We start from the raw sequence: 27,384 nt of genomic DNA on the forward strand, positions 1-27,384 counted from the left end.
AAATCCGGTCCGGTCCTCATGACGGGATTATGCCCGAAATGTCGATTCTCCTGCTCCTCGGATGCTGCCTGACCTGCTGTACTTTTCCAGCATCACACTCTCCACTCTGATCTCCAGCATCTGCAGACCTCACTTTCTACCGGTTATCCTGATATCAGTTTAAGAAATACAATCTTATTGAAGACAACAATGGACATGATAGACTGGCAGATTATTGTTAAATAAATTAGAGTTGCGAAACATTTGATATTTCAATGAATTGATATTTATTGAGATACACTGCAATATCTTTACAACTTTAGGGATTGTAATGTAGTCCAACAATTACACTGCTCCTTCAAAATGTAGGTAAAGTGCTAAAGGCTTACAGGTTACCAATGTATAAATATTGCTAGACATTGATACTCGTGCTGGTATTTAAAACAGCTTTGAACTGATAACCTCGATTTGATAAGTAATTAAAATTTCATTCCAGGTTTGCAAAGTGTAATAATGGGCGATACAAATAGCTCCCTTAGTTGGGCAAGCGGAATTGGTTTAACCAGAATATCAATTCCATCAAAAACGTTTTTGTAATTATCAATAATATTTTCAAACTATATTTAGCAATACACACACAACTGTTTGCAATAGCAAAGGTCGCAGTATTGTCTGTAGTTGATGAAATGTAATTAAAATGCGAGACGATTCGCTATCAAAATTTATTGTTCCATTGAATGTAAGGACTAATGTATTAAAATTGAATTACAATCTCCACTTCAGTGTTGTCTATGTACCATATTGTTTAAAACACTGAAAGCGTATTTTCCTATATTAATTTACGCCTCCCCAATGCCCAACACTCGTGAGTTCCAGTGTCTCAATTTCTTATGTTTAATTTTCCGACATCAGTTTGTTCCCGTTTCAATGCATCAGCGATGGTTTACATTCTGTGTAAAGCGACAAATCTGTTAGAATTTCCCGAACTTCCCAATTTCCTCAATTAAAATTCATATACTTAAATATTTTCTCATTTGCTTTCTGCCAGTGAATGCCATAGTCTTTGCTTCAGTGTCTCGCCGCGAGATAATTGTAATAGTTGTGCAGCGAAACATGTAAATGTAGTATTTGTGTAATGGAATCGTTCATTTGCAAATTCAAAGTTTGCATCATGCACTTATCCGATTCTATTTCTTGAAATCTGAGTGGTGTGGCAATTTACTCCTTATCTGATTATTTTTTCCCTGTTAATCTCAATTTGAAAAAGTCAACATGAAATAATAATTATATTCCTCAGTAAAACAAACATAGACTGGCAATACCATGTTGCGAAGTCTTTGTATAAATTTGGGATAATAACAGGTGTCACGACTGGAACTTTCTCTATCCATCTTGTCTTGGTTTATTCCTTTGTCACATGGTCATTAATCCTGCCTTTTCGTGCCTATTCAATCATGTAGGTGTGTGGGATGGAGTGTTGTTAATGGCGGGAGGAAGGGGGATTGTAATAGTTTGCATGTCGTCATACAGCCTACTTTTCGTTTGCTGCCGATTTGGGAAACATTTTCTTCTGTCTGCTACAACGTATTACACCATGTCTTGCGCAAATCGTGGAATGAAATTGTATTTCTCATCTAACTCATCTTTTCTTGGTCACAGTTTAAATTGCGGCCTTCTATATCAGTGGGCCACATGATTACTGAGTTCGAAATCCACTGTCAGACAGCCCCCATCCGCTACTGGCCATTGCCGCCTTTCTCATTTCTTCCCAATGTCACCCTCTTCACTCTGCTATTCGCGCTTGATTCTTCGTCACTTCATTGCAATTGAAATTCTGACGAAATTACTCTTACCACTCTAATTTTTCCTTCGTCTCAGAGCCCGCCCCCTCCTTTCACGCTGTTTAAAACATAACGCCCTGCTCTTAAAAAGTCGTCATTTGCCGTCAACAAGTTCACAACTCAGAATGTGTCCTTACATTTTTTTTCCCCCTTAAACTGAACCTGGAAAGAAGTGGAATAAAGAGACTCCAGCAGACCTGGGCTGGAGGTGTCTTTATGATGCACCTCACTATCGGTTTGATGAGCTGCGACGCCCTCTGCTGCTCAGTCTTGCTCTCTGTTTACTACAGTTCCCGAAAACAATGGTCACAAAGCAATTGCAAACCAACCTACAATGTCCGGCATTTAATTTTTAATGACACCTCAAATGGACATGAACATGAGGGGGGGGGGGGGATGTAAAAAAAGACTTACTTTATTTTTAACTCTATCTGGTTATGTGTGAAATTGAGTGGATGTATGTTGATCGAGAGCTTCCTTAAGAAGTAAGATTGGCGCCTCCAACAAAGAATCGATTTAACAGAATCATAGTTTGAAATCTGTGTGGTAAAGTCTGCCATTTAGGTTCCTTTCGTGTCAGAAATTCTGGAATCTGCAGCTAAAAAGTAAATCTGTTTGTTAGATACTCCAACCTTGCTGAGTTGCACCTGCTCTCCATGATCAGAATTCAGAAACAAGGACTCAAACCCTGAAGGCACCAAGCGATACCTGCTGAAAAGTCACGTCACTCCAGAGGAACGGTAGCGGGCGGTAGATTTCTGCAGACAAAGCAACCTGGTCAATCTTGTCATGACACATTTTGGAGTAGAGGAGGTGATGTGTGAGTCATTCGCGCGTCGTGTCAGAGAAACGGACGATTCACACTTTTAAAACAGCAAATCAAACGTACTTCTGAAAAAAAAGGTCATGCTGAACGGAATTTTTGTACTCTATTTATATTCAGACGTCGTTTCCCTTGGAGTATTAAAAGCGCCCTTCATGCTGACAAAAACTTGCATGTAAGGATCTAATTTAGTTGTCGGGAGTCAGATGGTCGAGTCTGCTACCTGGGCGTCTACACAAGACGGTAAGGTCCTCGTCATCGTTCACCTGAAACATACCATTTTATTAGAGACTACCTTCTTCTGTACCAGTCATTTTGATCATGTTCACTGCCGACTTTCCCGTGCCCCTGTGCATTCATGGAATTATAGTTTTGGAAGTTTAAAATCCCAGCGGGTAAGTAAAACCGGTCTTAGAGAAAAAATGGGAACGTCCGACAGCATTGAACTTGAATGTGAAGCACATTGTGTCCCGATGCCATCGAGTGGTCCAAACATTGTCAGTGTGAATTACATCTTGAGTAATCACTGTATGGAAGCTCGCTTGTACTAAGAATTTTGCTCTATTTCTGGATGGATAGTTGCAATTTTAATTATATATAATTGTGTTATCAAAGGGGATTTGTGCTTTACGTCATATCAGTTCTTTTCATTTAATGATTTCCAACCCAAAGGCCAGTGCACTCCTTATTTTGTAGTTTGGTCAAATCGTTTTGGACAATATAAGAATCACCATCAGTGTAACAATGCTGTCTGGTCCCAGTCGCTGCGGTTGGTTAATTCATCAATATTTTTTGCATAAACTGATAAAAATTGACAATGACCATTACTCCATTGTTGACTGACAATTGTTGTAATCTATGTGGGGGAGATGGCACTGCCCTACTGAAACGCTTACCGTTCAAATGCATATTGTAGGTTGCCTAGCGGTGAAGCAAAGGCAACAGAAATTATTCCAGTCGATGCAGTTCATGTGATCTTTGGTCTGCGTTAGAACTGGTAAACAGGTTGTTTGGTATCTTTCCACCTTTACCGATTGCTGTTTGCGATTACGCGAGACATGCCGGTGCCAGCGCGATCCACCTTCCATCAGAGCACGACAGCGCCCTGAATGCTAATAAAGTGAAATGTTTGAAAACGCACGACCGTCCTCAAAGCCCATTGCTCTCACACACGCAAGCACACAGACACGCGGGCTTAAAGCAAAACTAACAAGGCTGTCTTGTTATTCTATTCCTTACAGAAGCCAGTGTCCTTACGTTGAAAAGACAGGATTCGAAGGAAGACGTCAGTCCCAGTTAATCGAGGACCTCGCGTCTGTCAGAACCGATGGCATCTTCTGCTCCTTCATCTTCGAGCGCGGGTCAAGACTCCAACTCAACAAATTTACGGCCGGCGGACAGAAGCACAAGTAAGCGATTGCCGCCTCATTTTTAGACAACAAACGACGATGACTGTACAAGCTAACGGTTATTCTGTGGACAGAAAGTACTCCCAGGAAAATAATAGATGAATTAAAGTGCACGCTAACTACTGCTAAGCGGTGTTAAATCACCAGTGCCGTTACCTAGTTAAAATGTATCACAATGGGTCCTTTAACGTGCCAGACCTGTTAAAGTGCTGATAGTTTATTCAATTGTATTTTTTCTTTGTTTACAACAGCTGGAAGCTGCAATTCTTTTCACACCCGTGGAAATAAGCCTACAGCTGTATGTAAAATAAGTCTTTTAAGCAATAATTTCATCGCGGTTTAGCAATTTATGAAATGCACTTCGCTCATTATCGCAACAAACACTTTTAGTGCAGAGGCTGAGTGCACATGTAATTATAGGAGAAAGCGAAGGCGCCTGATGCCGCTAATTGTAGCTCTTATGAACTCGCTAATAGCTGCGACGGTACAGAGCGAACCAAAGTGAGCTATTGAACTGGCACGGATGAGAATGGCGCTGATGGATCTAATCAGCTTATTACACTGCCTCAACAATTTTGACATCAGGTACAAAAAAAATAGTCGAAGACATAATCGACACTGACAAAGAAAAACTTATCAGAAATAAAGACGGGCATTCCGATCATTACAAGTGTAATGTCTCTGCCCTCAAGGCGGTCAGACGCTTCCAGGCGCAATTATTCTTTCCATCTGCCAAGACGGACAGTCTAACCGAGAATGCGTTTTTATTTCTGACAGTCCATTTTCAAACTTTAGAATCATGAAATTGATACTGCCCCACTTTGATTACTTCAATGTCTTCATGCTTTCTAACACATCCATGTATATGTTGATGTGTGTATATTACGCATATAACATATAACATGCATTAAAATGATGCAGTCGTGAAATTCACACGTTCGTGCTTGTCCTTGGGAAAACGATTGTGTAGGAATAACTCCGGCACACGGTTTATGATTTAACCCAATTTAATTCTACTTGGCAAAGCCAGATTTGAAAGGGAATGTACAGTGTAAAGCATATAAATGTGTTTTACAACTCAATTAATAGGGAAGTGAGTTAATAAATGCTCATTTTGGTGGTGCAAATTTAATAGTCAGTAAATATGAGTGTACACGGCGTGTATGTTTGTGCTTTCGCCTGTAATTGTGTTTCATATTTGTCCGAGCCCTACATTATTAGTTCATGGCGTGTTTGATCTCCGAGTCACTGACCTGAGGCACATTTGTCTGTCAGGTTTTTTTTTCGCGCTGCAAGTGTCATAAAGAGGCTTTACCCAGACTCACAAAAATCGACAAAAAGGACAGAGATTGGGTATGCAGCTGTCCTTACCTCGCTAAAAAAGAAACAATGACGGACAATCAGCTGCACAGCTTCGACCTTTGCACTGCCCAGAATATCAATAACAACATTTTTTTCGTAACTAATCCCAGATTTGGAACATGGATCGTAATGATTAGTCAACATAGATAAAGGAATAACCTTCTCTCGACGATATACTCACGACGTCTATGGGTGTAACCAACTGAAATTTGTAATTAGCATTTTTTTGGATAATACTATCTAAATATACTTTCCACCAAATTATATCCTTATTTTCAAAGATTCTTCCCATTCCAATCTCTAAAAAGTTGACAAGTACCTTAATATACTGTAAATTTCTCCAAGTATGATTTCTATAATATATCTACCTCACGTGCCTTGGTATTTTAACATTTCAAACATTTTAAAAATTCTTTTTTTTTGAATAGGAGGCTATTGCACAGGCTTTATGACGCTATTAGTGTTTATTCGAACCACAAACCGGGCTGTAGATCTGTCAGACCAGGCAGAGACGTCCAAATTGGTGTTTCATTCAACCGTTAAGATTAAGCAAAACATATACCCTTGTACTGCACTTTCGATATTATTAATTAACATAAACGATACGAACGTGTGCTTACTGTGGGCAAACCACATGGACGGCATTTTGTGTAGGAATTGAAGTGTCTCGTGTTTATAAAGGTCGTCACTCAATATATTTCATTCTCGAGTGTATAATGGAGACAATGATCCCTGTAATTCACGACGCAGAACTGATCAGAAGCCTAATTGCCGTATGAATTGGTCAGATTACGAAATAAACAGTTGCAGAAATCATTAATATGCAAAAATGAGTGCAATCCTGCTTTAATATATAAGTATGGATGGATATTTGTAAAAACGATTGATTTGAAATGCTGAGACTCGTGTAAACCAGTACAATATTTACTGGTTGACTTCCAGCCAAGCAGATCCGAGCTTAGTCAAATACCATTTTTCAGCTAATTAATTTCTGGGACACTCTTCCGACCTCATTTCACGCCAGTTTGTTTTAAGCTTCCAATTTCCCAAAAGTGTGCCAACATTTATTAGGTATTCAATCTTCGGACGAACTGATTATTCTATTTGGAATTTAAAGAAGCATTCAAAAAGGAGAATAAACAGAGTACCAGAGAATACTTGCACTGTATTAATACTCGAACTACCGTCATTAATTATTCAAGTGTGTCAATCCCTGGCTGCAATAGTGCAGGAATTTCTGACTGCTTCATGTGGAGTTTGGATTTTCATCTATTAGAAAACATTGTCAGGTCTCCCGCGTAGTATTAATTACTGCATTTCGGGAAGATGTTGCGTTTCGGAGGACACCTAGGATACTATGCAAATACACTGTTCAAATTTCCTTTCCTTGGGTTTTAGAAGTTTTGTGAGCGTGATTTATTATTTTATGTGTATAGCTATCTGAATAGAAGTGTAATGTAGTCACGGAACGTACTTAAATGGTCAGATATAGAGACTCTACAAGAGGATACACTCTGTGGGTGTGTGTTCACCGTTTTTTCATTGTTCCCGTTCCAGCTTATGACACTTGGTGTGGAGTTGCTCACGGATGCACAAGAAAACTTGGTCTGAAGATCTGCGGTATGTTCTTCCATATTTTAGATTAAAATGTACTGGTCTATAAAACGTAATTGATGAATCTAGATATCTATCGGGACAAGCCGATACACGTGCAAAGCAACCTGATTCCGCCCAGCATGGGTCAATCCCCTAACTTGCTTCAATGGTCATCTTTAATGTTACACCAATGTCTTTATTATAAAAATAATTCATTATAAAATCGGCGGATCGCCAATGTTTCTCACTTTTTAAATATATATAATACAATGGCATAACTGGTGAATTCTTTAAGATGTAGTATAGATAGAATACGCGATGAGGAATATCCAATGCAGCAACTAACTTGTCCTAACTTTGCTCTAGTTTTCAATATTATATACGTATCGTATAAGGAAGCCACCAACACGAAATGACATGGAGAGCTGATAATTATTTTACATGCATGTATTGGTGGGTAACAGCGTTGCCTACGGTAGATTCGAATGGAAATGCTAAAATAACTTTTTGAGCAAATGTCATTGGAAACAGAGGCAGTTCTTTACACGGCTGACTCAAAGCAACAATTTATTTTGCGCTTTTCACACTCTGTGGGCGTTCCAAAAGTCCTGGCAACCGATGGGTTTTTTTTAGTGACTTAACTGTAAATGTACTCATTTGTGGCTTATAGACAAATACCGCAAGGGTTAGTCCTGACGAAGGGCTTTTGACCGAAATGTCGATTTTCCTGCTCCTCAGATGCTGTCTGACCTGCTGTGCTTTTCCAGCACCACTCTAACCTAAACCCTAATTTCCTCTGCAGTCCTCATTTTTGTCTTCCATGAAAACATGTTTGGTGGTGCTGGTTACAGACAAAAATCCCTGCTTTTAAAAAAAAATTGGTTTGGGATCTTTTCGGATCAACTTGCATTCCTTTTAATGTCTGATCATGGTGGGGGTGGGGGGTGGGGAGGGGGGGTGGAATGAGGGAATGTAGCACTTTCTAGGTACTGCACTCAAATGTCTGCATAGGCTATCGAGTCCCGGGTCAAATATGCTAGTTAATACTGCAACCGATTTAATAGGTTTGTCAAGAATTTAAAAGGCTTGATCATATACAATAGAAATTTCAGAAAACTGGGTAAAATACCTTTAACAAGACAAAGCTGAGCAGCTAGATGAATGATAACTTTGGTCATCTCACACTGATAACTTTGTGAGTCAAACGCCTTTCGTCTTAACACTGCTTTCACTTACCTTTTCTTTGCTGCGTTTTTTTCTTGCTGCACCAAGTGAAATACCGAAAAAATATAGTTTTAAGTGAAATGTGGGTTGACTTCTGCCCCTGAATGATATGAACGAGATTCTCTTCATTCATTCTACTTGTTTTTTTATTACGGAGATCTGGTTCAAAGAGGAATAGGTTTATTAAATAATTAGGTCTGACGCCATAAATAGTCATGCCTTCTGTCTTACATTGCAATCCAGTTGCTTTGTGGTGGACTGCGAAGACATGGATTAATGCTTTTGAATCCCCTTCCGTTGAAAAAAACTCAGGTGGTTTTAAAAAGTCACTTCAGTCGCTCGTTGGCTCCTCCTGCTGGATGGGACAAGTTTAACACTTGCAACTTGAGGAAGTTTTGGAACTTGGGTATCAGCTAAAGGTTAAAACAAACTCAAAATGGTGCGATTTAAAACACTGGTTATTAAAATAAAGCCTTACTGAACTTTGTAATAAGTGCTATGAATCCCGTAGAGTTTGCATTCCGACCCGGAGCAAGTGTTACTTTACGGAGTGAGCACTTAAGAATTTCTTAAATCACTGTAACTGCTAGATAATTCCAAATTACCAATTCCACGCATTCCTACTTTTTCACAGAAAACAACAGTATTTTACAACAATTATATACGAGACATATGCGACTATGCTGCTTTCGTAATCCAACTGTCTCCACTGACAAAAGACTCAGTTTTCGATCTAAACACTATTGGATTAGATACTCCTGTCAATTTGAAAACATTTCATCCGCCTCGGTTTCGGAGCTTTGCTAAGTGTGACTTTGTGCTAACCAATGACGATAGTTTTACAATGGGAAGGAGATGTTGTTTTAACCATGAACAAATCTCAACAAACCGAAAATGAATTGTAAACACCTTGATGAATCTCGTGCAATTAATTCCTAAGCAGTAAATTTAACCATGTTTAGACTATGGGGAAATCGGATTGCTTTCACTGGTAACAATTAAACTCTATCTAGATTGCGTTTCTTTATATTATTTCTTTAACAACTCAAGGTCTGGGGTATCGGCTATCTGTTGAACGCTGGGAAATTCTCCCAATTAAACGTCACAGATCTTAGCCCCCGCTCAGTTCTGAACGTTTCTTTGCTGGCATCATTCCATTACCCTGCGTACGATGTTATTGAGCTATCTATTTGGAATCTCAATTTCACTGACCAGGTTTTCAGATTTAACTGTTGCTGTTCCACCCCAAAATCACAGGTGTAATTCCAGGGGTACCTATCGCCCAATCTTCCATGATAACTACACATTCTTAATGGCTCCAGATTCTAGAAACACAGACAGAAGAGGGTCCTTTGGCCATCGCGTCTGCACCGGTAAAACTGACTCTGAATCTACACTATTCCCACTCCCCAGCACTTGGCCGATTGCTTTGAATCGTATGACACTCAATTTCTCATCTAAGCACTTTGTAAAAGGCGTGCGGGTTCCCTCCCAGGCAGTACATTCCAGATCCGCCCCCACCCACACCCGCTCCGTGACTTTATTGCCCTCACATCCCCTGTAGACCTGTCTTTCACCTTAGAGTTATACCCCCTCATTATTGACCCATCATCTAGGGGGAACAGCTACTTTCTACTCACCCTGTCCGTGCCCCTCATTTTCTGACACATCTCTATCAGGTTGCTCCTCAACCTTCTTTGATCCAAAGAGAACAACCTGTGTTTGTCCAGCTTCATAACTGAAATGTTCAATCCCAGGCAACATCCTGCTGAATCTCCTCTACGTCCTCTCCAATGCAGTCATGTCCTTCCTATAATGTGGTGACCATAAATGCACACAATACTACAGCTGTGGCCTAACTAAAGTTTTGTACAGTTCCCACATGACCTCCTGACTCTTTTATAATCGATGCCACCACTGATATTGGCAAGGGTCCCATGTGCATTCTTGACCGGCCTGTTAACGTACCCTGCTGCCCTCAGGGATCTATGGACAACCGTCCCAAGACCCCTTTGTTCCACTCAGCCTCTTAGAGACTTGTCATTCATCATTCTTAATATTTATGGTACAATCGGCGTGAAAACATAATTAATTCTTCGGTATCCCTTAATTGCAAAAACAAAGCGTTGACCGTTTTGGGCAGATGCATGAAATCTATCTTGTTGATCCCACAATTTCCCTTGATACACCATTTCAGCGGCACCAAATGCACTATTACTTGATTGTGTAAAATTTGCATCCGAGAACGAAAACATTTTACTCTTGAGCAAAATGAATTCGCCCACTAAACGGGTTACTGATGGCACAGAATAACGGTGAAGGGGGTCTGGCTCTGGGAGTAGGGACTGTGAAAGGAACCTCGCAGACTGCTCCATCTGGTGGCAGGATTATGGCGTTACCTCAACAGTTTCGAACTACAGGTAATAACAAGTTGGATCTCCACCAGCTCCAAACTTTGCATTGCAAGTCTGGAATATACACGTGAGCAGATCACTCAGTATGTTTTGAGTGAGTTAATCCAATCGCTGCGGAAGGGAAGTAGATTTTTGTTGTTTTGTGGCCCACATCCGATAGTGCCAGCTCAGAAAATAATTTTGTATCCTCTCGGACATTAAATTGCGGAAAGGAGCTGCTGGTTTTTAATGCGCAGCGTTGGATCAGGTTCTTACAAAGGCAATGTAAACAGAGTTAAGGTTTCACAAGATGCCCCCGTTATGCTGTTAAATGGCGAAAACTCTTATAAATATCTAAATGTGAAGTATTCTATTTACTGAGATAATCACTCTTCCAGATCAGTGATCACTGTTTCGGGGACGGGATGCATTAAATGTTACGAACAGAAGTGAAATGTTATTGCCAAGAAGAATGAAAAAAGGTGCTTTTATTCGGTATCGTGGATTTGCAGCCCCTCACTTCTTATCTGGGCCAAGCACCGCCTTCCCCCAGGGAACAGATTAATGGAAAGCTTATTAAAAATCTATTCGTCACCTTGCTGTTTTCTGAGATAGTGCCATCAGCAAGCGCGACCTCCCCAAATTACTACCTAAATGCAGTCTAGCCTGGACAACCTAGGAAGAACAGCACTGGTTCGTGTAGGGTTACTTGTTAGGTTAATATTTCTCAACAAAAGGCTGGCACCTTTAAGACAAATGATTTCTATAAAATATGGCCTTTCTTTAAAAAAAAACACAGAAAACTAGCGAAGGCTGATGTGGGAAACATACAGCTCACATAAGCGACATTTGAACTTCAGCACGCATGTTCCAAAGGACTGACTTGCAATTACCTCGCGAACATTATTAGCCCCCACCAGCAGAGAAAAGGCGAGCATGTTTACAAAGGAAATAATTCTCCTTGCTCGTCAGCCGAACGTTTCACACGAGAAATACTTTTTTCACGCTGGCGACTGGTCAAATGCCAGCGGTTCAAAGCCGAATAGGTGATCAGCTTCTGCCGGATTCGCTGAATACGAGCCCCGGGGGTTGAGTGAGAACAGCACTCATTCTGATTCAGCGAGGTCTGATCAAAACCGGGCCAGAGGCAAAGATGGAACCAAACAAAAAAAAATTCCTGGCGATGGACCCGGCATCCCCACCGTTTTGACAACGGTTGAAGTTGCCCAATTTGAAATAATTTTGATACAATGTTAATCACTCTTGAAGTTCAGATTAAAGACTTTATTTGAGCAGGGCCAAGACTGCAATGATCTTTGTGGCTGGAACTAGTAATTGTAGCGAAAATTATCTCTAACTCTAATGGAACTATGTCAGCTATTCAGTCGTGCAATGATCTAGATAGGAAATGAATCTCGAGATGTCGAGATTTACATTAGATATAGTTAGCACGTTTCAGTAAGCTTTTATCCATCATTACTCCCTTCATTTTGATAGATTGGAAACTTTAGCCGGAGGCTTTTTCCGACTCATGTATTTCTTTCTTCCAGAGACTGCTTCTGGCCGTCCAATGTGTCGGGTTTACTTAGCAAGAATTTACCAGTACAGTAAATAACGTATATTTGTTTTTGCATGGTTGGTTTTGTGCTGACGACATCGTGACCGCACCCTCCCACAGGCAAATACTCATAAATTCTCTGTTGGGGGTCACAGCGCATCTCTAATAAGCAAAATCTTCCCACTTGCTACACATTATCCGACTAGCATTTCTTGTAAACGACACGACAACAACACAATATGTTTGGAAGCGGGAAGAGACCATTTCTGACCGGTCTTTCTTGCAACAACATAGGTTTTTTGCAAAGGACCAACAGCATCGAGGATAAAAGCAGGAGCGTAAATTCTATGAAAGACCGTCAGTCCTCCAGGAATCTGAATACCAGCGAAAACAGCGAAAGGGACTCGATATTCAGACGCACGGAGACGGATTTTTCCAATCTCTACGCCAGAGGTAAGTTCTGAATAATAGAGAATGACTTTGGCGAAAGCTTGCAAAAAAATATTAGAATCGTGTACAATGGAAACGGACCTAGTTATTCAATCCCTGGGGCAGCATGCTTACATTGCTCAATGTAATTTCAATATGAATCTCTAGTTATTTGACATGTCACCTTATTTGTAGAAAAAGGTAAGAAAAGGATGCTGCCAGACCTGCTGAGACAATCCAGCAGTTTCTGTGTTTTTTATTTCAGATCTTCAGCGTCCGCAGTTCTTTGTTTTATTGTTCCGAAAATCTAGTTCCGTTGAGAGCTATTTCTGCAGTTTGTGTTTGTTGAGTGCGTTACGCTTTAACACTGGATGGGATCACTGTATTTTAAAATGTTTGTACTTTTAACAGTGGAATGGATTTTGTTCTTGAATGAACGGAACAGTGTGCAGCACTCCGCTGGTTTGTATGTTTCATTGAACCAATGAACATCGCAATGTTGCTTTCATGCTGTATATCGTAAACTACGTGTAACATCTGTGCAATATGTTCTTCTCAGACTTGTTACCAGCAAAAAATGGAGAAGAGCAGACCACCCAATTCCTTTTGGAAGTGGTCGACATTCTCCTCAATTACATCAAGAAAACTTTCGATAGGTCCACGAAAGTACTCGACTTCCATCATCCCCATCAGCTCCTGGAGGGAATAGAAGGTTTCAACCTGGAGCTTTCAGACAATCCTGAATCTCTAGAGCAGATTTTGGTGGACTGCAGGGACACACTCAAATATGGCGTTCGTACAGGTAAAGTTCACAATCTCACTTACAACACCCTTCAAGGTTAAAACCACGTTTTTGTTCGCAAGTTGCCAAAAATCTCAATTTCTTTATATCAATTTTTTATTTGCCTTTTCCTGGTTGAATAGAAAATGCCCACTGTTTCTTACAAAGTGTAGAATAAGAGGTTTATGGCTGTGCTGTATAGACCATTTTGAATTCCTCTTGGGCCGGCGTTGCTGTTGACTGGTATTTCATATATCGTGTTCTGGGTGATGGGAGTGAGGTTTATTCTATTCCAGACATAGATCTTAACATAGTTCCATCATCTGAAAATGCAACCTATACATCTACATTGCCAAATGGATGAACATACAATGTGTGCAAATTGGGAACTGTTAGGGTGTTCTGTTTCAATTCCAGTAGCTCTTAATTTATCGCAAATCGGTGGAACAGAAAGGTTATAGCCTGGGTGTCAGTGAGATAAGTACCTTGCTGCTGAAGTTTGCCATAACTTACTGACCTACTTAGCTCCAAGGAGCAGAGTCAATCTCGTGTGTCGAGACGTGATTAATTTCTAGTTGTTGACTACGGCATGACTTTTTTTATACCACCAGATCTAAAGACAGTAGGAACAATAAAACTGGCTAGAATATAATACGATACTTTATTTCCTACCGACTGAATAGAAGTCATTTGTGAAATCAGGACTGAATAGCAGAAAGCATTGTAATCCTTTCCATAAGCAACCTTGGCCAATTTGGATACGGCCATGCACGATATTCATATCAAACATTTCACCTTCATTTTCATCTAATATTGGGCTGCGATCGTGATCAAATCGAAAGGCAATTATTTTTCTCTGAGTGTCTGCTCCAGTTGTTGCCAATTCATTTAAAACATGTACTTATGGAGAACACGTTCGAACCTGGTCACTCCGCCTACTCGCAGCCGGTAGTGAGTGTCCCCTCAGCTTCTGGCTTTATTGTATTTTCGGGCAATTCTCAGTCACCGTTCTTCGGCTGGTGAATAATTGGTTATTCACAGATCCCCGTTGACATAATCCCGTACAGTTGCATCCTCCTCATTCCGGAACTCATCTCGTTGTAATTAATTTAACGCAGTCAACCGTTTGACTGATCATAACAGGGAGGTGATGCACACATGCCGTTGCCAGGATCCTGGTCTGAAAGATGCCGTATAGAAGGTACCATCGAGCTCGGCGGGGTTCTCGATGTCTAACCAGGTCGGTTAGGAACTTTCGATTTGCTTCTGAAAGCGGCATCTATAATGCAACTCTGACAGTAGCTGCCACCGGGATTGAAGTGCTACCGCTTAAAAAAAACATAAAATTCCTGTTCTGCACACAATCAGGGCCACAGTCACGATACATGACCTATTAGTTACTCCTGCGAATATAAATATATGCATAACATTGAGACGGAAGATGCAAACATCGGATGCCATAGTGTGTGTGATCCTCAAACTGACGGTGTGCCTCATCTTGTGGAATATTACACCCCTCCCCCCATTTCTACACACAATGTCGATATTGATTTGCATTAAAATGAGGCTCCTACACAAAGTGTATTCCTGTGTCCCTGATCCTGGAACATTTGGTGCTGTCATTCGGAGCTAGTGACAGGAAGGAATGATCTTGTTGTGCTGGCCCTGTCTCATCCGCCGTGCCATTGTTTCCTGACAATTCCCTATCTCCAATCCAGCATTTCCAAATTATCTGAAGAAAGGAAAACGCTGTTCTTGTCGGTCTTCACAAGACTGGCTACTAAATAGATCACTCCCTCGGTTTATCATTTTTACGTAGAAGCATAAACCCAGTCAGTGCATTTCACCCCTTCTGATCAAGGGTCAGTGGACCCGAAATGTAAACTCTTGTTTTCTCTGCCCAGATGCTGCTAGACTTGCTGAGTTTTTTCCGGCAATTTTTGTTCTTGTTTCTGATTTCCAACATCCGCAGTTCTTTGTTAGCTCGGTGTGTTTCAAACTGCGAATAGTTCACGTCACTTTTCCCCCATATACTACAAGTTCCCGTTGCACATTAGCTCCAGTCATAACACTCCAACAAACGCAATCCGTCCAGTATCAACTGAACGGACCGAATTCATTCTTTATAACCATCATTTGTGCTAAACGATTAAGCTACAAATGAAGCTGCATGTATATTGGCAGGAAAACCACGATTTTTACCCTCGTTTCCCCATACTTGATACTAAGACCCGGCAGTTTTCATCATTGATAAATACTGCAAGAACTGTATTTTAAAGTGAAACGTTATCATTTAATCTTGAGTTGGAGAGGGCTGACGTATTGCCAGTGCATTGAAATTTATACTTTTCAAGTTCTTAATGTGTGTTTATATTTCTAAGCAAATACAATCAGTCTCAGAGCTGAACAGTTGTTTTTACAGATTGTTTACGAGGACTTTGTCAACATTGTGCCCCAATCCAGGTTTCTCAGTGAAACTCGGAGCTGGCTGCCGCAGTCTATTGATTCGTGTAATTAAAGGCCAGTGAACGAAATGTGCGTTTAATGAAAAGCCATCTTCGAAAATAATTTAATGCAAAAACAAGATTTTTTCATTGTACACTGAGCCATTGACCTAGAAATACAGGGGTCCTGTCAATCAAAATAGAAAGCGCTAATGGGAAGGTTCAGAATTTGACTTTGTCCGCACCTTTTCCTTTCTACCGAAATGTGGATTCTCACTCAGCACAGCGCTGATTTGATCAGTTATTCTGTTTGAACAAACCTTTCACCAATGCACTGTTAAGTAAAGCGCAAGATTGAACGTGAATGTGACAGACACAATGGTTTGCAGTGACCATTTCCCAGTAATCGCGTGTGGCTGGACTATCTGTTCGAGTTTTCAATACCCATTCACTTTGTAGTCTGTCCTGGATTCGAGACTCAGCCGCCGCCTTCGCCAGGTCCCCTTGTTCGGACAAAGAAAGACCGAGCTTGATTCCAGATTCTTAAAACATTCCATTAGCGTGTAACGTTCACCAAACACGACATGCTGCTAGTGTAACGGAGTGGCTCATTGCCGGAAATACTTTTTAAATCAATTAATGTTTTATTCCCGAACGGATTTCAAAAGTATACCTTTCATTTAGCATATTGTAAAAACAAAATCGTGACATTTTAGTGAGTCGTTTAGAAAACCTGTTCACTGTTAAGGGGTACAACAGAGAACAGCCACTCCAGAACCCGGGTAAGGGCGATCCCAACAAAAAATACCCACTGGTCTCTCAGATCAGTTAAACACAGTCGCTTCCCTTTGGCGCTTCCGATCCTCGCCAACTCATCCCCAAGTTTCAGATTTGGGAAGTTTACAAAACGGACGCTTTTGTGCGCGAATTAAGTGAACATGTCAGCGAGACTGAAGGGAGAGAGAGTACATTTACCGCACCTAAAGCGCTAGATGTATATTTACCCACCTTTTGGAATGAATGCTTCCCGCTCGTAAATGTCTGTCCAGATGCAGAAATACCGGGTGAATTGATGTCGATTTCACTGCAGGTCATTTCTGCATACACGCAATGTATGAGTGTTACCCAAGGTTAGCGAGAAGCAATCAGTTCCAGGCATAAACTTAGATCCAATAGAAAATGGACTGAAACATTTGAACGGATTAGACGCTGGGGTCTTGCACCTTTTGATGCTTCATTGTTTTTTTTCCCTTCCCGCAGGGCACCCTCGCTTCTTCAACCAACTCTCATCTGGTCTTGACATTATCGGCTTGGCTGGAGAGTGGCTCACGTCAACAGCTAACACTAACATGTAAGTTCGAGAATGCGCTTCATTCCACTTTATTATTAAGGACAGCATCACAAAGGAAAATGCATCCGATTCGGACATGTCTCAGTGAGAGTTTTTCACAGCTCATCAGATTTGAATGAGGTTACCCAGAGGGATTTGAAGCCACCCAGTCCTCCTCTACAGTGGCGCAGACTGCCCAAGGGCAATTTTCCTGGACACATGATTAACTTCAACATAAAATTCTAATATCATTTAGAAATTGGAAATAACCCAGTACCAGAGTTTAGAAGTGCAGTGACGAACTTGTGGCTGTTTATTTACTTCGTACACCAGAGAGCGCTCTCGGGCAGGTTGCTGGTCCGCACAGTGAAACTGGCAGAAAACAAAGCATTCTACGAAAAATAGTCCTTTTAAGCAAATGCAATGATAGGGTGTGTAAAATATGTGAAAGACGATAAGGTAAGTGCAAAGTATTGACGTTATCTGATGTCACATATGAACACGTCTCGAATATTAACCCAAACAAACAGGACAGGTCTGGGCATTTTATTTGGGCATTAGACAGAATCCCAAGTCCCTCAGTACAGTGGTCATTGCATTAGTGTAACACAGAATAAATCACACATATTTGTAAAAGCTTTAATACTTAAAGACACATTAGGACATTAGGACAAGTTGGAATGAATTCAAACTGAAGAGCAAACGTAATATCGATATGCCTGAAAGTTGTTTGTGCTGAGAGTAATCGAATGCATTCAGAGTGTTGGGCGGGGGGGGGGCCGGTGGTAGAACGGCGCCGAGCAACCAGGATCCACGAGTCTGGAGCATAATTGTGAAATCAGCGTTTTGTGACAGTGAAGTGAGTCTGATCCTCACTGAAATGTAGGAGCATGGGAGCTCTGTGAAGGTGAGTTTTGACATATCCACAAATCTCCGTTCTCTCAGCATTCCATTGAATTGTTTGAAGGTTCTCATGGGGCACAGCATTTCTCCCCCGGTAACTATAAAAATACAACATCTCACTGAGCCCTTCCATTTCCGGGCTGCTGGCTTTGTGTGCTGCAAGCGCTCCAATCCCAATGGCCTATTTTAAACCCTACGTCCCGTGTGACATGAAAAAAAAGACTATTATTCTCTTGGAACTTTATTCACTTCTACACTGACTTTATCCCCTTCACCTCTAATATTTTTCTTCATAGGTCTGATATTTCTTACGCTGATATTTGTCAATGTCATACTCATTGGTCCTTTAAATTCCATTTTACTCAAACTGACTTCTGCTGTCCATGTCCCATTCAACAGATTCTTTTTTTTTACTTTGCTCATCTCCATTGATACCTTGTCTCCCAATGCACTGAAATTGATATTTCCTCAGTATGTATTCTCACAGAACAGAATATTTTACTGCATATTCTCCCCTACTTAAGTATTGTGGCATGGTGGCTCAGTGGTTAGCACTGCTACCTCACAGTGCCAGGGACCCCTGTTCAATTTCAGCCTCGGGTGACTGTGTGGAGTTTGCACATTCTCCCCATGTCTGTGTGAGTTTGCTCTGGTTTCATCCCACAATCCAAAGCTGTGCATGTCAGGTGAATTGGCCATGCTAGATTGCCCATAGTGTTAGGTACAATAGTCAGGGGTAAATGTCAGGGAATTGGTCTGGGTGGGTTACACTTGGAGGATCATTGTGGGCTTGTAGGGCCGAAGGGCCTGTTTCCAGACTGGAGGGAATGTAATCTCCACTAAGTCCGTGTCTTTAGTCCTCTTTCTGTGGTTTTTATGAGGACTGCATTTGCTGGCATGCAGGAGCATGCACAGTTATAGGAATGTTGACATCAGCAGACATATGCTTTTTATGTACAGCCCTATACCATTTTCTCTAGAACATTTAGGCACTTACAGTCATAGAGTCATACAGCAGAGAAACATACCTTTTGGTCCAACGTATTTGTGTTAACCAGACATCCCAATCTGACCTCATTCTATTTGCCAGCATTTGGCCTATGTCCCTGTAAACCCTTCCTATCCATATGCTCTTCCAAATGCCCTTTTAAATGTTGTAATTGTACCCACCTCCAGCACTTCCTCTGGCAGCTCATTCTGCATGACTTGAATCTTGGAATTCTCAATGTTTCCAAGATTCTTTATGGCTCTTTTATGTGCATTTTTAAAAGCATCATATAAACCTATATTTTTGACCGTGCTTTTGGTCTACTCTCATGTCTTTAATTGTTAGGAAACTACTCGTCATGCATTAGGCAACTTAGGATGTTTTATTATATTATAGTGCTACAGAAATGGAAGTATTACTGTCTTGGCAGTATTGACTCAAATCACTGTACATTAAGGCACCTACCAATCCATTCTTTGAAAGAATTAGGCTAACATGTGATCAGATTTTCTTCTCAAGGTGTACACTACATTTTCCATTCACATCTGCAGTGGATATCTTTAAAGGCTGAGTATTTTCCTCTCTTTGGTTATTTGGTAATCATCATTTATAATTACATTTGACATTTATTGATTGCCATGGATTACAGAAACAAAACTGCCCTTGGGGGATCATCACCTAGATAATTTTACGTGACTGATTGTTTTTGGATCTTTACAAACCAGTTCAATATTCTTAATTATCTTTGCTGGCTGCTTGTCTATATTTATTCTGTTCAGTGAATGGTCTGTGAGTTCAAATAACGGGCATTCCACATTATTTACAATGACATGTTTACAAATGATATATCATGGTGTTGAACCTTTTTTAAAATAAAATTAATTGGATTTTGCTAGATAAATGGCAGTTATGCCTATATTTCACAGTTAGGGGAAAGTATTGCATTGTCATCTAAATATTTGTACCTGAGAATAATTTTGATCTATTACTTATAAATGAATGACATACAACCTTTCATCAAAAGCATTATGATTAAGAATGAGATGGTAGCTCAGAAGTGTAGTCATACATGATACTTTATCTCACAGGTTTACGTATGAAATAGCACCAGTTTTTGTCCTAATGGAACAAATCACACTGAAGAAAATGCGAGAGATAATTGGTTGGCCCAATGGGGATGGTGATGGAATCTTTTCACCTGGTAGGTAGTATTATCCATTTAGTTCAGTAGGATTTTCAATCTAAAACCATGTAACCACACAAAATTGATTCTTCTGTCAAGCCAGTGAAAGCAAACATGCAATTTCAGGTTCAGCAAAAAAAATCCAACTTGAAAATTATTTTTCAGTTTTTGTTTCCTTACTTGTATGATGCTGTTATGCATCAGCAAAACGACAATTCAATATAAATGTTTAATTAAGAAATGCACGTGAATATAAACAGATAACTCTAAATTTAATAGCCTAGGTAACATGTTGTAAATTAAAGCTTTGGATATCACTCTCTTCCATTGAAATAGATTTTTTTTGCAATTTTTAAATCTGTCTCTCCTATAGAGATCCAATAAGAATGATCTGGATTTTTAATATTGAATGACAGAAGCTCAATATCATGAAAACTTTGTTCTTTTATGCCAGTAATATTATTTTGTTTTTTTGATGTCATTACTGGATGTGTTCAGCATCAACACAAATATGTTATTTCACATTGATTTCCTGAGACTGTAGGATACCCTCAGAAATCAAAGCTAAATAAGTGTCAGAAAATGTGAAAATTCTCTGATGATTACACTTTGTATCTTCTCTGTTGTGAGACAGTTTGAAAACCTAATTTGCTCTTCGGCTTGCCTATTTTCCATTTTAAAGTTATTCATGCTATTATTCCATTGTGAATGTAGGACAGTGCTGTGTGCAGGTAGCACTAATTGCTCTATTGAAAAGAATGCTTTTCAACAGGGGTACATTTCAAACTAGTCCACAACTATAACGATTAAATTCTGAAAATCCATTCAGATGGAAAGAAAATATTTAAAAATTTAAAATGAAATCTAGAAAATCTAGCTTTACAAAAAAAAAATGATTCCTGTGTCCCATTTCTATTTGATTTTATATTTCAACTAACTGTAACATTAGGTTAGGCTTACGGTTACAATTACAGGTTAAGTTAACTTCAGGCTTTAGTCCTGGCCTAAGAGTGATTATGGCTATAAACACAGAAATCAGTTGTCAACAATAACTGTACCTTTCCATATGAAGGAAAATAGACAGGATTTTTAGCAGGTACTATAACAGAAATTATTGAGCTGCTAATATATATTGAATTTATGGTTTCAAGCAGCAACTTTTGGAACATTTTTGAAAAGGTACTTGTAAAAGTACTCCTGCTAAATTTATCTCTTTTTAGGAGGGGCTATATCAAATATGTATAGCATAATGGCAGCTCGCTACAAGTATTTCCCAGATGTTAAAGCCAAAGGGATGATAGCAGCTCCTAAACTGATTCTGTTCACATCAGAAAATGTAAGTTGTGTGATTCTTCAGATTTATTATTGATTATTTATTTCTTCAAGTTTACACATATTTTCTAATATTAGTAATTTTGAACATATTTGTTTTTTACAGAGTCATTATTCAATAAAGAAGGCTGGGGCTGCCCTTGGTTTTGGAACAGAAAATGTGATTTTATTAAAATGCGATGAAAGGTAAAATTCAGTATAAAGCTGCAGAGTTGATTTCAAATGTACACATGTTAATGATCTGAAAAGTATGATGCTATTATCTGCTGATTTTCCAACCATGAAAATTATAAATTTTATATGTTTTTTTCTGTAATGATTACAGAGGAAAAGTAATGCCATCAGATCTAGAAGCAAAAATTATTGAAGTTAAGCAAAAGGTATGTGTCCATGTTTAATTCCAATGATCGAGGTGACTGTAACTTACATTAGAAGAGATTGTGTTTTGTTATTGTTAACGCAATTTCTAATGCCCAATTATTTATTATAGAAACCCTTGGTCTGGATTTAAAATGTTGTTCACTGGCATATCAAAAAAACTTCCATGTCTTTACAGGGTTATATTCCCATTTATGTTAATGCAACTGCAGGAAATACAGTATATGGTGCATTTGACCCCATTGAAGAAATTGCCGATATATGTGCTAAGTATAATCTCTGGCTCCATGTTGATGTAAGTTATGTTTTTCCATTTTAACTCTATCATTCATCTATCATATTAATGGAAAAACTGTACCAGTAACCATGTTTTCACTTATTTGCAGGCTGCATGGGGAGGTGGACTTCTGATGTCCAGAAAGCATCGCCATAAACTGAATGGTGTTGAACGGTAAATGCTGCACTCTTTAAGAATATGTATTGGTTGACTATTGTAATACTTAGAGGTAAAAACAATGACTGCAGATGCTAGAAACCAGATTCTGGATTAGCGATGCTGGAAGAGCACAGCAGTTCAGGGCTTTTGCCCGAAACGTCGATTTCGAAGCTCCTTGGATGCTGCCTGAACTGCTGTGTTCTTCCAGCACCACTAATCCAGAATATTGTAATACTTATGGCATCCATCTATTGTTGAACATATTCCTGGAGCCTTCACCTTGATTTCCCACCTCCAACTGCGCCATCTAGTAAAACAGCCTCTTAGCTCAACTCCAGTACTTTGATCACCAATAAATACCAGTAAATGTTCACAGAAAATGAAAAGTTCACAATTTTCTTTACTAGCACTATTATTTTTGGCCTGCATATTTACAATAATATGCAGGAGAGTAATCATTAAATCTTTAAAACCCTAGAATAATCATGGGAGTTAACAACCCTTGTGGAAAAAGTAAAAATAAAAATGTTTCATCTTTTTTGTAAATGGCTCTCTGCTTTCTGCCCGTGTAAGAATTCTTTCAAATTTACTTTTTTTTGTTGTTCTCTGTTCTTTTCTGTGTTTCTCTTTATGTTTGTCATTTCTGTATCCACTTCACATAAAACAAAGAAACCAACTAATCAACGAACTAAACATAAACATCACATTTACACTTATGTGAGGAATAAGAGAATGGTCAAAGAAAGAGTAGGGCCAATCAGGGATAGCATAGGGAATTTATGTGTGGAGTCTGAGGAGGTAGGGGAAGCCCTCAATGAGTTTTTTGCTTCTGTCTTTACGAAAGAAACAAACTTTGTAGTGAATGAAACCTTTGAAGAGCAGGTGTACATGCTGGAATGGATAAAGATAGAGGAAGCTGATGTGCTGAAAATTTTGTCAAACATTAAGATTTACAAGTTGCCAGGCCCAGACCAGATTTGTCCTCAGCTGCTTTGGGAAACGAGAAATGCAATTGCTTCGCCACTTGCGAAGATCTTTGCATCCTCGCTCTCCACTGGAGTCGTACCTGAGAACTGGAGAGAGGCAAATGTAATTCCTCTCTTCAAGAAAGGAAATAGGGAAATCCCCAGCAATTACAGACCAGTAAGTCTCACGTCTGTCATCTGCAAGGTGTGATAAAGGATTCTGAGGGATAGGATTTATGACCATCTGGAAGAGCATGGCTTGATTAAATGCAGTCAACACGGCTTTGTGAGGGGCATGTCATGCCTCACAAACCTTATTGAGTTCTTTGAGGATGTGACTAGAAAAGTTTATGAGGGTCGAGCTGTGGATGTCGTGTATATGGACTTCAGCAAGGCATTTGATAAGGTTCCCCATGGTAGGCTCATTCAGAAGATCAGGAGGAATGGGATACAGGGGAACCTAGCTGTCTGGATACAGAATTGGCTGACCAACAGAAGACAGCGAGTGGTAGTAGAAGGAAAATATTCTGCCTGGAAGTCTGTGGTGAGTGGTGTTCCATAGGGCTCTGTCCTTGGGCCTCTACTGTTTGTAATTTTTATTAATGACTTGGATAAGGGGATTGAAGGATGGGTCAGCAAGTTTGCAGATGATACAAAGGTTGGAGGTGTCATTGACAGTATTGAGGGCTGTTGTAGGCTGCAGCGGGACATTGACAGGATGCAGAGATGGGCTGAGGTGGCAGGTGGAGTTCAACCTAGATAAATCAACCATGACCCCACCCCCCATCACCAAATCATCACCTCCCCGACCATACAGAACCTCATCACCTCAGGAGATCTCCCACCCACAGCTTCCAAACTCATGTCGGGAACCCTGCACTGCCCGGTTCTACCTCCTTCCCAAGATCCACAAGCTTGACCACCCTGGCCATCCCATTGTCTCAGCATGCTCCTGCCCCACTGAACTCATCTCTACCTACCTCGACACTGTCCTATCCCCCCTAGTCCAGGAACTCCCCACATACGTTCAAGACACCACCCACGCCCTCCACCTCCTCTAAGACTTCCATTTCCCCGGCCCCCAACGCCTCATCTTCACCATGGATATCCAATCCCTTTACACCTCCATCTGCCATGACCAGGGCCTCCAAACTCTCCAATTTTTCCTCTCCCGATGTCCCCAACAGTACCCTTCCACTGACACTCTCTTCGTTGGCTGAACTGGTCCTCACCCTTAACAATTTCTCCTTCAAATCCTCCCACTTCCTCCAGACCAAAGGGGTAGCCATGGGCACACGTATGGGCCCCAGCCATGCCTGTCTCTTTGTTAGCTACGTAGAGTAGTTGATCTTCCGTAATTACACCGGCACCACTCCCCACCTCTTCCTCCGCTACATTGATGACTGCATTGGCGCCACCTCGTGCTCCCGCGAGGAGGTTGAGCAATTCATCAACTTCACCAACACATTCCACCCTGACCTTAAATTTACCTGGACCATCTCTGACATCTCCCTCCCCTTCCTGGACCTCTCCATCTCCATTAATGACGACTGACTTGACACTGACATTTTTTTACAAACCCACCAACTCCCACAGCTATCTGGATTACATCTCTTCCCACCCTACCTCTTGCAAAAATGCCATCCCGTATTCCCAATTCCTTCGCCTCCGCCGTATCTGCTCCCAGGAGGACCAGTTCCACCACAGAACACACCAGATGGCCTCCTTCTTTAGAGACCGCAATTTCCCTTCCCACATGGTTAAAGATGCCCTCCAACGCATCTCGTCCACATCCCGCACCTCCGCCCTCAGACCCCACCCCTCCAACCGTAACAAGGACAGAACGCCCCTGGTGCTCACCTTCCACCCTACCAACCTTCGTATAAACCAAATCATCCGCCGACATTTCCGCCACCTCCAAACAGACCCCACCACCATGGATATATTTCCCTCCCCACCCCTTTCCGCCTTCCGCAAAGACCGTTCCCTCCGTGACTACCTGGTCAGGTCCACGCCCCCCCCTACAACCCACCCTCCCATCCTGGCACTTTCCCCTGCCACCGCAGGAACTGTAAAACCTGCGCCCACACCTCCTCCCTCACCTCTATCCAAGGCCCTAAAGGAGCCTTCCACATCCATCAAAGTTTTACCTGCACATCCACTAATATCATTTATTATATCCGTTGCTCCCGATGTGGTCTCCTCTACATTGGGGAGACTGGGCGCCTCCTAGCAGAGTGCTTTAGGGAACATCTCCGGGACACCCGCACCAATCAACCACAACACGCCGTGGCCCAACATTTCAACTCCCCCTCCCACTCTGCCGAGGACATGGAGGTCCTGGGCCTCCTTCACCGCCGCTCCCTCACCACCAGAAGCCTGGAGGAAGAACGCCTCATCTTCCGCCTCGGAACACTTCAACCCCAGGGCATCAATGTGGACTTCAACAGTTTCCTCATTTCTCCTTTCCCCACCTCACCTAGTTTCAAACTTCCAGCTCAGCACTATCCCCATGAATTGTCCGGACTTGTCCTACCTGCCTGTCTTCTTTTCCACCTATCCACTCCACCCTCCTCCCTGACCTATCACCTTCATCCCCTCCCCCACTCACCTATTGTACTCTATGCTACTTTCTCCCCACCCCCACCCTCCTCTAGCTTATCTCTCCATGCTTCAGGCTCTCTGCCTTTATTCCTGATGAAGGGCTTTTGCCCGAAACGTCGATTTTGCTGCTCCTTGGATGCTACCTGAACTGCTGTGCCCTTCCAGCACCACTAATCCAGAATCTGGTTTCCAGCATCTGCAGTCATTGTTTTTACCTAAATGCAAGGTGATGCATTTTGGAAGGTTGAATTTGAAAGCTGAGTACAGGATTAAGGATAGAATTCTTGGCAGGATGGAGGAACAGAGGGATCTTGGAGTGCTTGTCCATAGATCCCTTAAAATGGCCACCCAAGTGGACAGGGTTGTTAAGAAAGCATATGGTGTTTTGGCTTTCATTAACAGGGGTATTGAGTTTAAGAGTCGTGAGATCTTGTTGCAGCTCTATAAAACTTTGGTTAGGCCACACTTGGAATACTGTGTCCAGTTCTGGTCGCCCTATTATAGGAAAGATGTGGATGTTTTGGAGAGGGTTTAGAGGAGGTTTACCAGGATGCTGCCTGGACTGGAGGGCTTATCTTATGAAGAGAGGTTGACTGAGCTCGGACTTTTTTCATTGGAGAAAAGGAGGAGGAGAAGGGACCTAATTGAGGTATACAAGATAATGAGAGGCCTAGATAGAGTCGATAGCCAGAGACTATTTCCCAGGGCAGAAATGACTAACACGAGGGGTCATAAGCTGGTTGGAGGAAAGTATAGAGGGGATGTCAGAGGCGGGTTCTTTACACACAGAGTTGTGAGAGCATGGAATGCGTTGCCAGCAGCAGTTGTGGAGGCAGGGTCATTGGGGACATTTAAGAGACTCCTAGACATGCATATGGTCACAGAAATTTGAGGGTGCATACAATGAGGATCAGTGGTCGGCACAACATCGTGGGCTGAAGGGCCTGTTCTGTGCTGTACTGTTCTATGTTCTATGTTCTATGTTCTATGTTCTATCTTGGGTTGAATGGCTGCTCTCTGAGTCGCAAAGTTTCTCTGACCCAATGAGTTACAACATATTGAAAAGAAAGCTAATAGTTGGTTCATCTGTTAAACCAATGTGATAAATGATATTGGTTATACTTCATTTAAAAGGAAAAAATAGTTTTAACCATATATTGATGACACCAATTTCAAATATTGCAAAAAAACAAAAAGAGCTCGAGAAACTCAGCAGGTCTGGCAGACTCTGTGGAGAGAGAAGCAGAGTCAATGTTTCATGACTCTTCAGAATTCTCAGCACTCAGACTTCGGTCGGAAGGAGTCAAATCTGTTTCTCTTTTCACAGATGCTGTCAGATCTACTGAGTTTCTCCAGCATTTTTGTTTTTATTTTAGATTTCCAATAACCACAGTATTTCATTCTATTTTTAAACATAGCTGTTTCC

General features: G+C 41.0%; 1 protein-coding gene across 5 annotated transcripts in view; it reads left to right on the forward strand.

Moving 5' to 3' along the window:
* Positions 1 to 2,456: 2,456 nt before the first annotated feature.
* The window catches only part of LOC140482217 (glutamate decarboxylase 1), a 64,342-nt gene continuing 39,414 nt past the window's right edge, over positions 2,457 to 27,384 (forward strand). Inside the window, exons 1-12 of one of the 5 annotated variants that reach the window (XM_072579309.1) lie at positions 2,457 to 2,886; positions 3,885 to 4,052; positions 6,972 to 7,034; positions 12,480 to 12,638; positions 13,174 to 13,416; positions 17,100 to 17,190; positions 20,149 to 20,261; positions 21,464 to 21,579; positions 21,682 to 21,761; positions 21,901 to 21,955; positions 22,132 to 22,248; positions 22,340 to 22,404. In XM_072579309.1, coding sequence (XP_072435410.1) covers positions 3,971 to 4,052; positions 6,972 to 7,034; positions 12,480 to 12,638; positions 13,174 to 13,416; positions 17,100 to 17,190; positions 20,149 to 20,261; positions 21,464 to 21,579; positions 21,682 to 21,761; positions 21,901 to 21,955; positions 22,132 to 22,248; positions 22,340 to 22,404 — 1,184 coding nt within the window. In that variant the 5' untranslated portion in view covers positions 2,457 to 2,886; positions 3,885 to 3,970. Of the gene's footprint in view, positions 2,887 to 3,622; positions 3,641 to 3,884; positions 4,053 to 6,971; positions 7,035 to 11,084; positions 11,110 to 11,633; positions 11,674 to 12,143; positions 12,235 to 12,479; positions 12,639 to 13,173; positions 13,417 to 17,099; positions 17,191 to 20,148; positions 20,262 to 21,463; positions 21,580 to 21,681; positions 21,762 to 21,900; positions 21,956 to 22,131; positions 22,249 to 22,339; positions 22,405 to 27,384 lie in introns of those variants that run through there. The other 4 variants (XM_072579310.1, XM_072579311.1, XM_072579313.1 and 1 more) reach the window with 4 other exon arrangements.

Source organism: Chiloscyllium punctatum, chromosome 10, assembly GCF_047496795.1.
Source record: "Chiloscyllium punctatum isolate Juve2018m chromosome 10, sChiPun1.3, whole genome shotgun sequence".
Classification (NCBI taxonomy): Eukaryota; Metazoa; Chordata; class Chondrichthyes; order Orectolobiformes; family Hemiscylliidae; genus Chiloscyllium; species Chiloscyllium punctatum.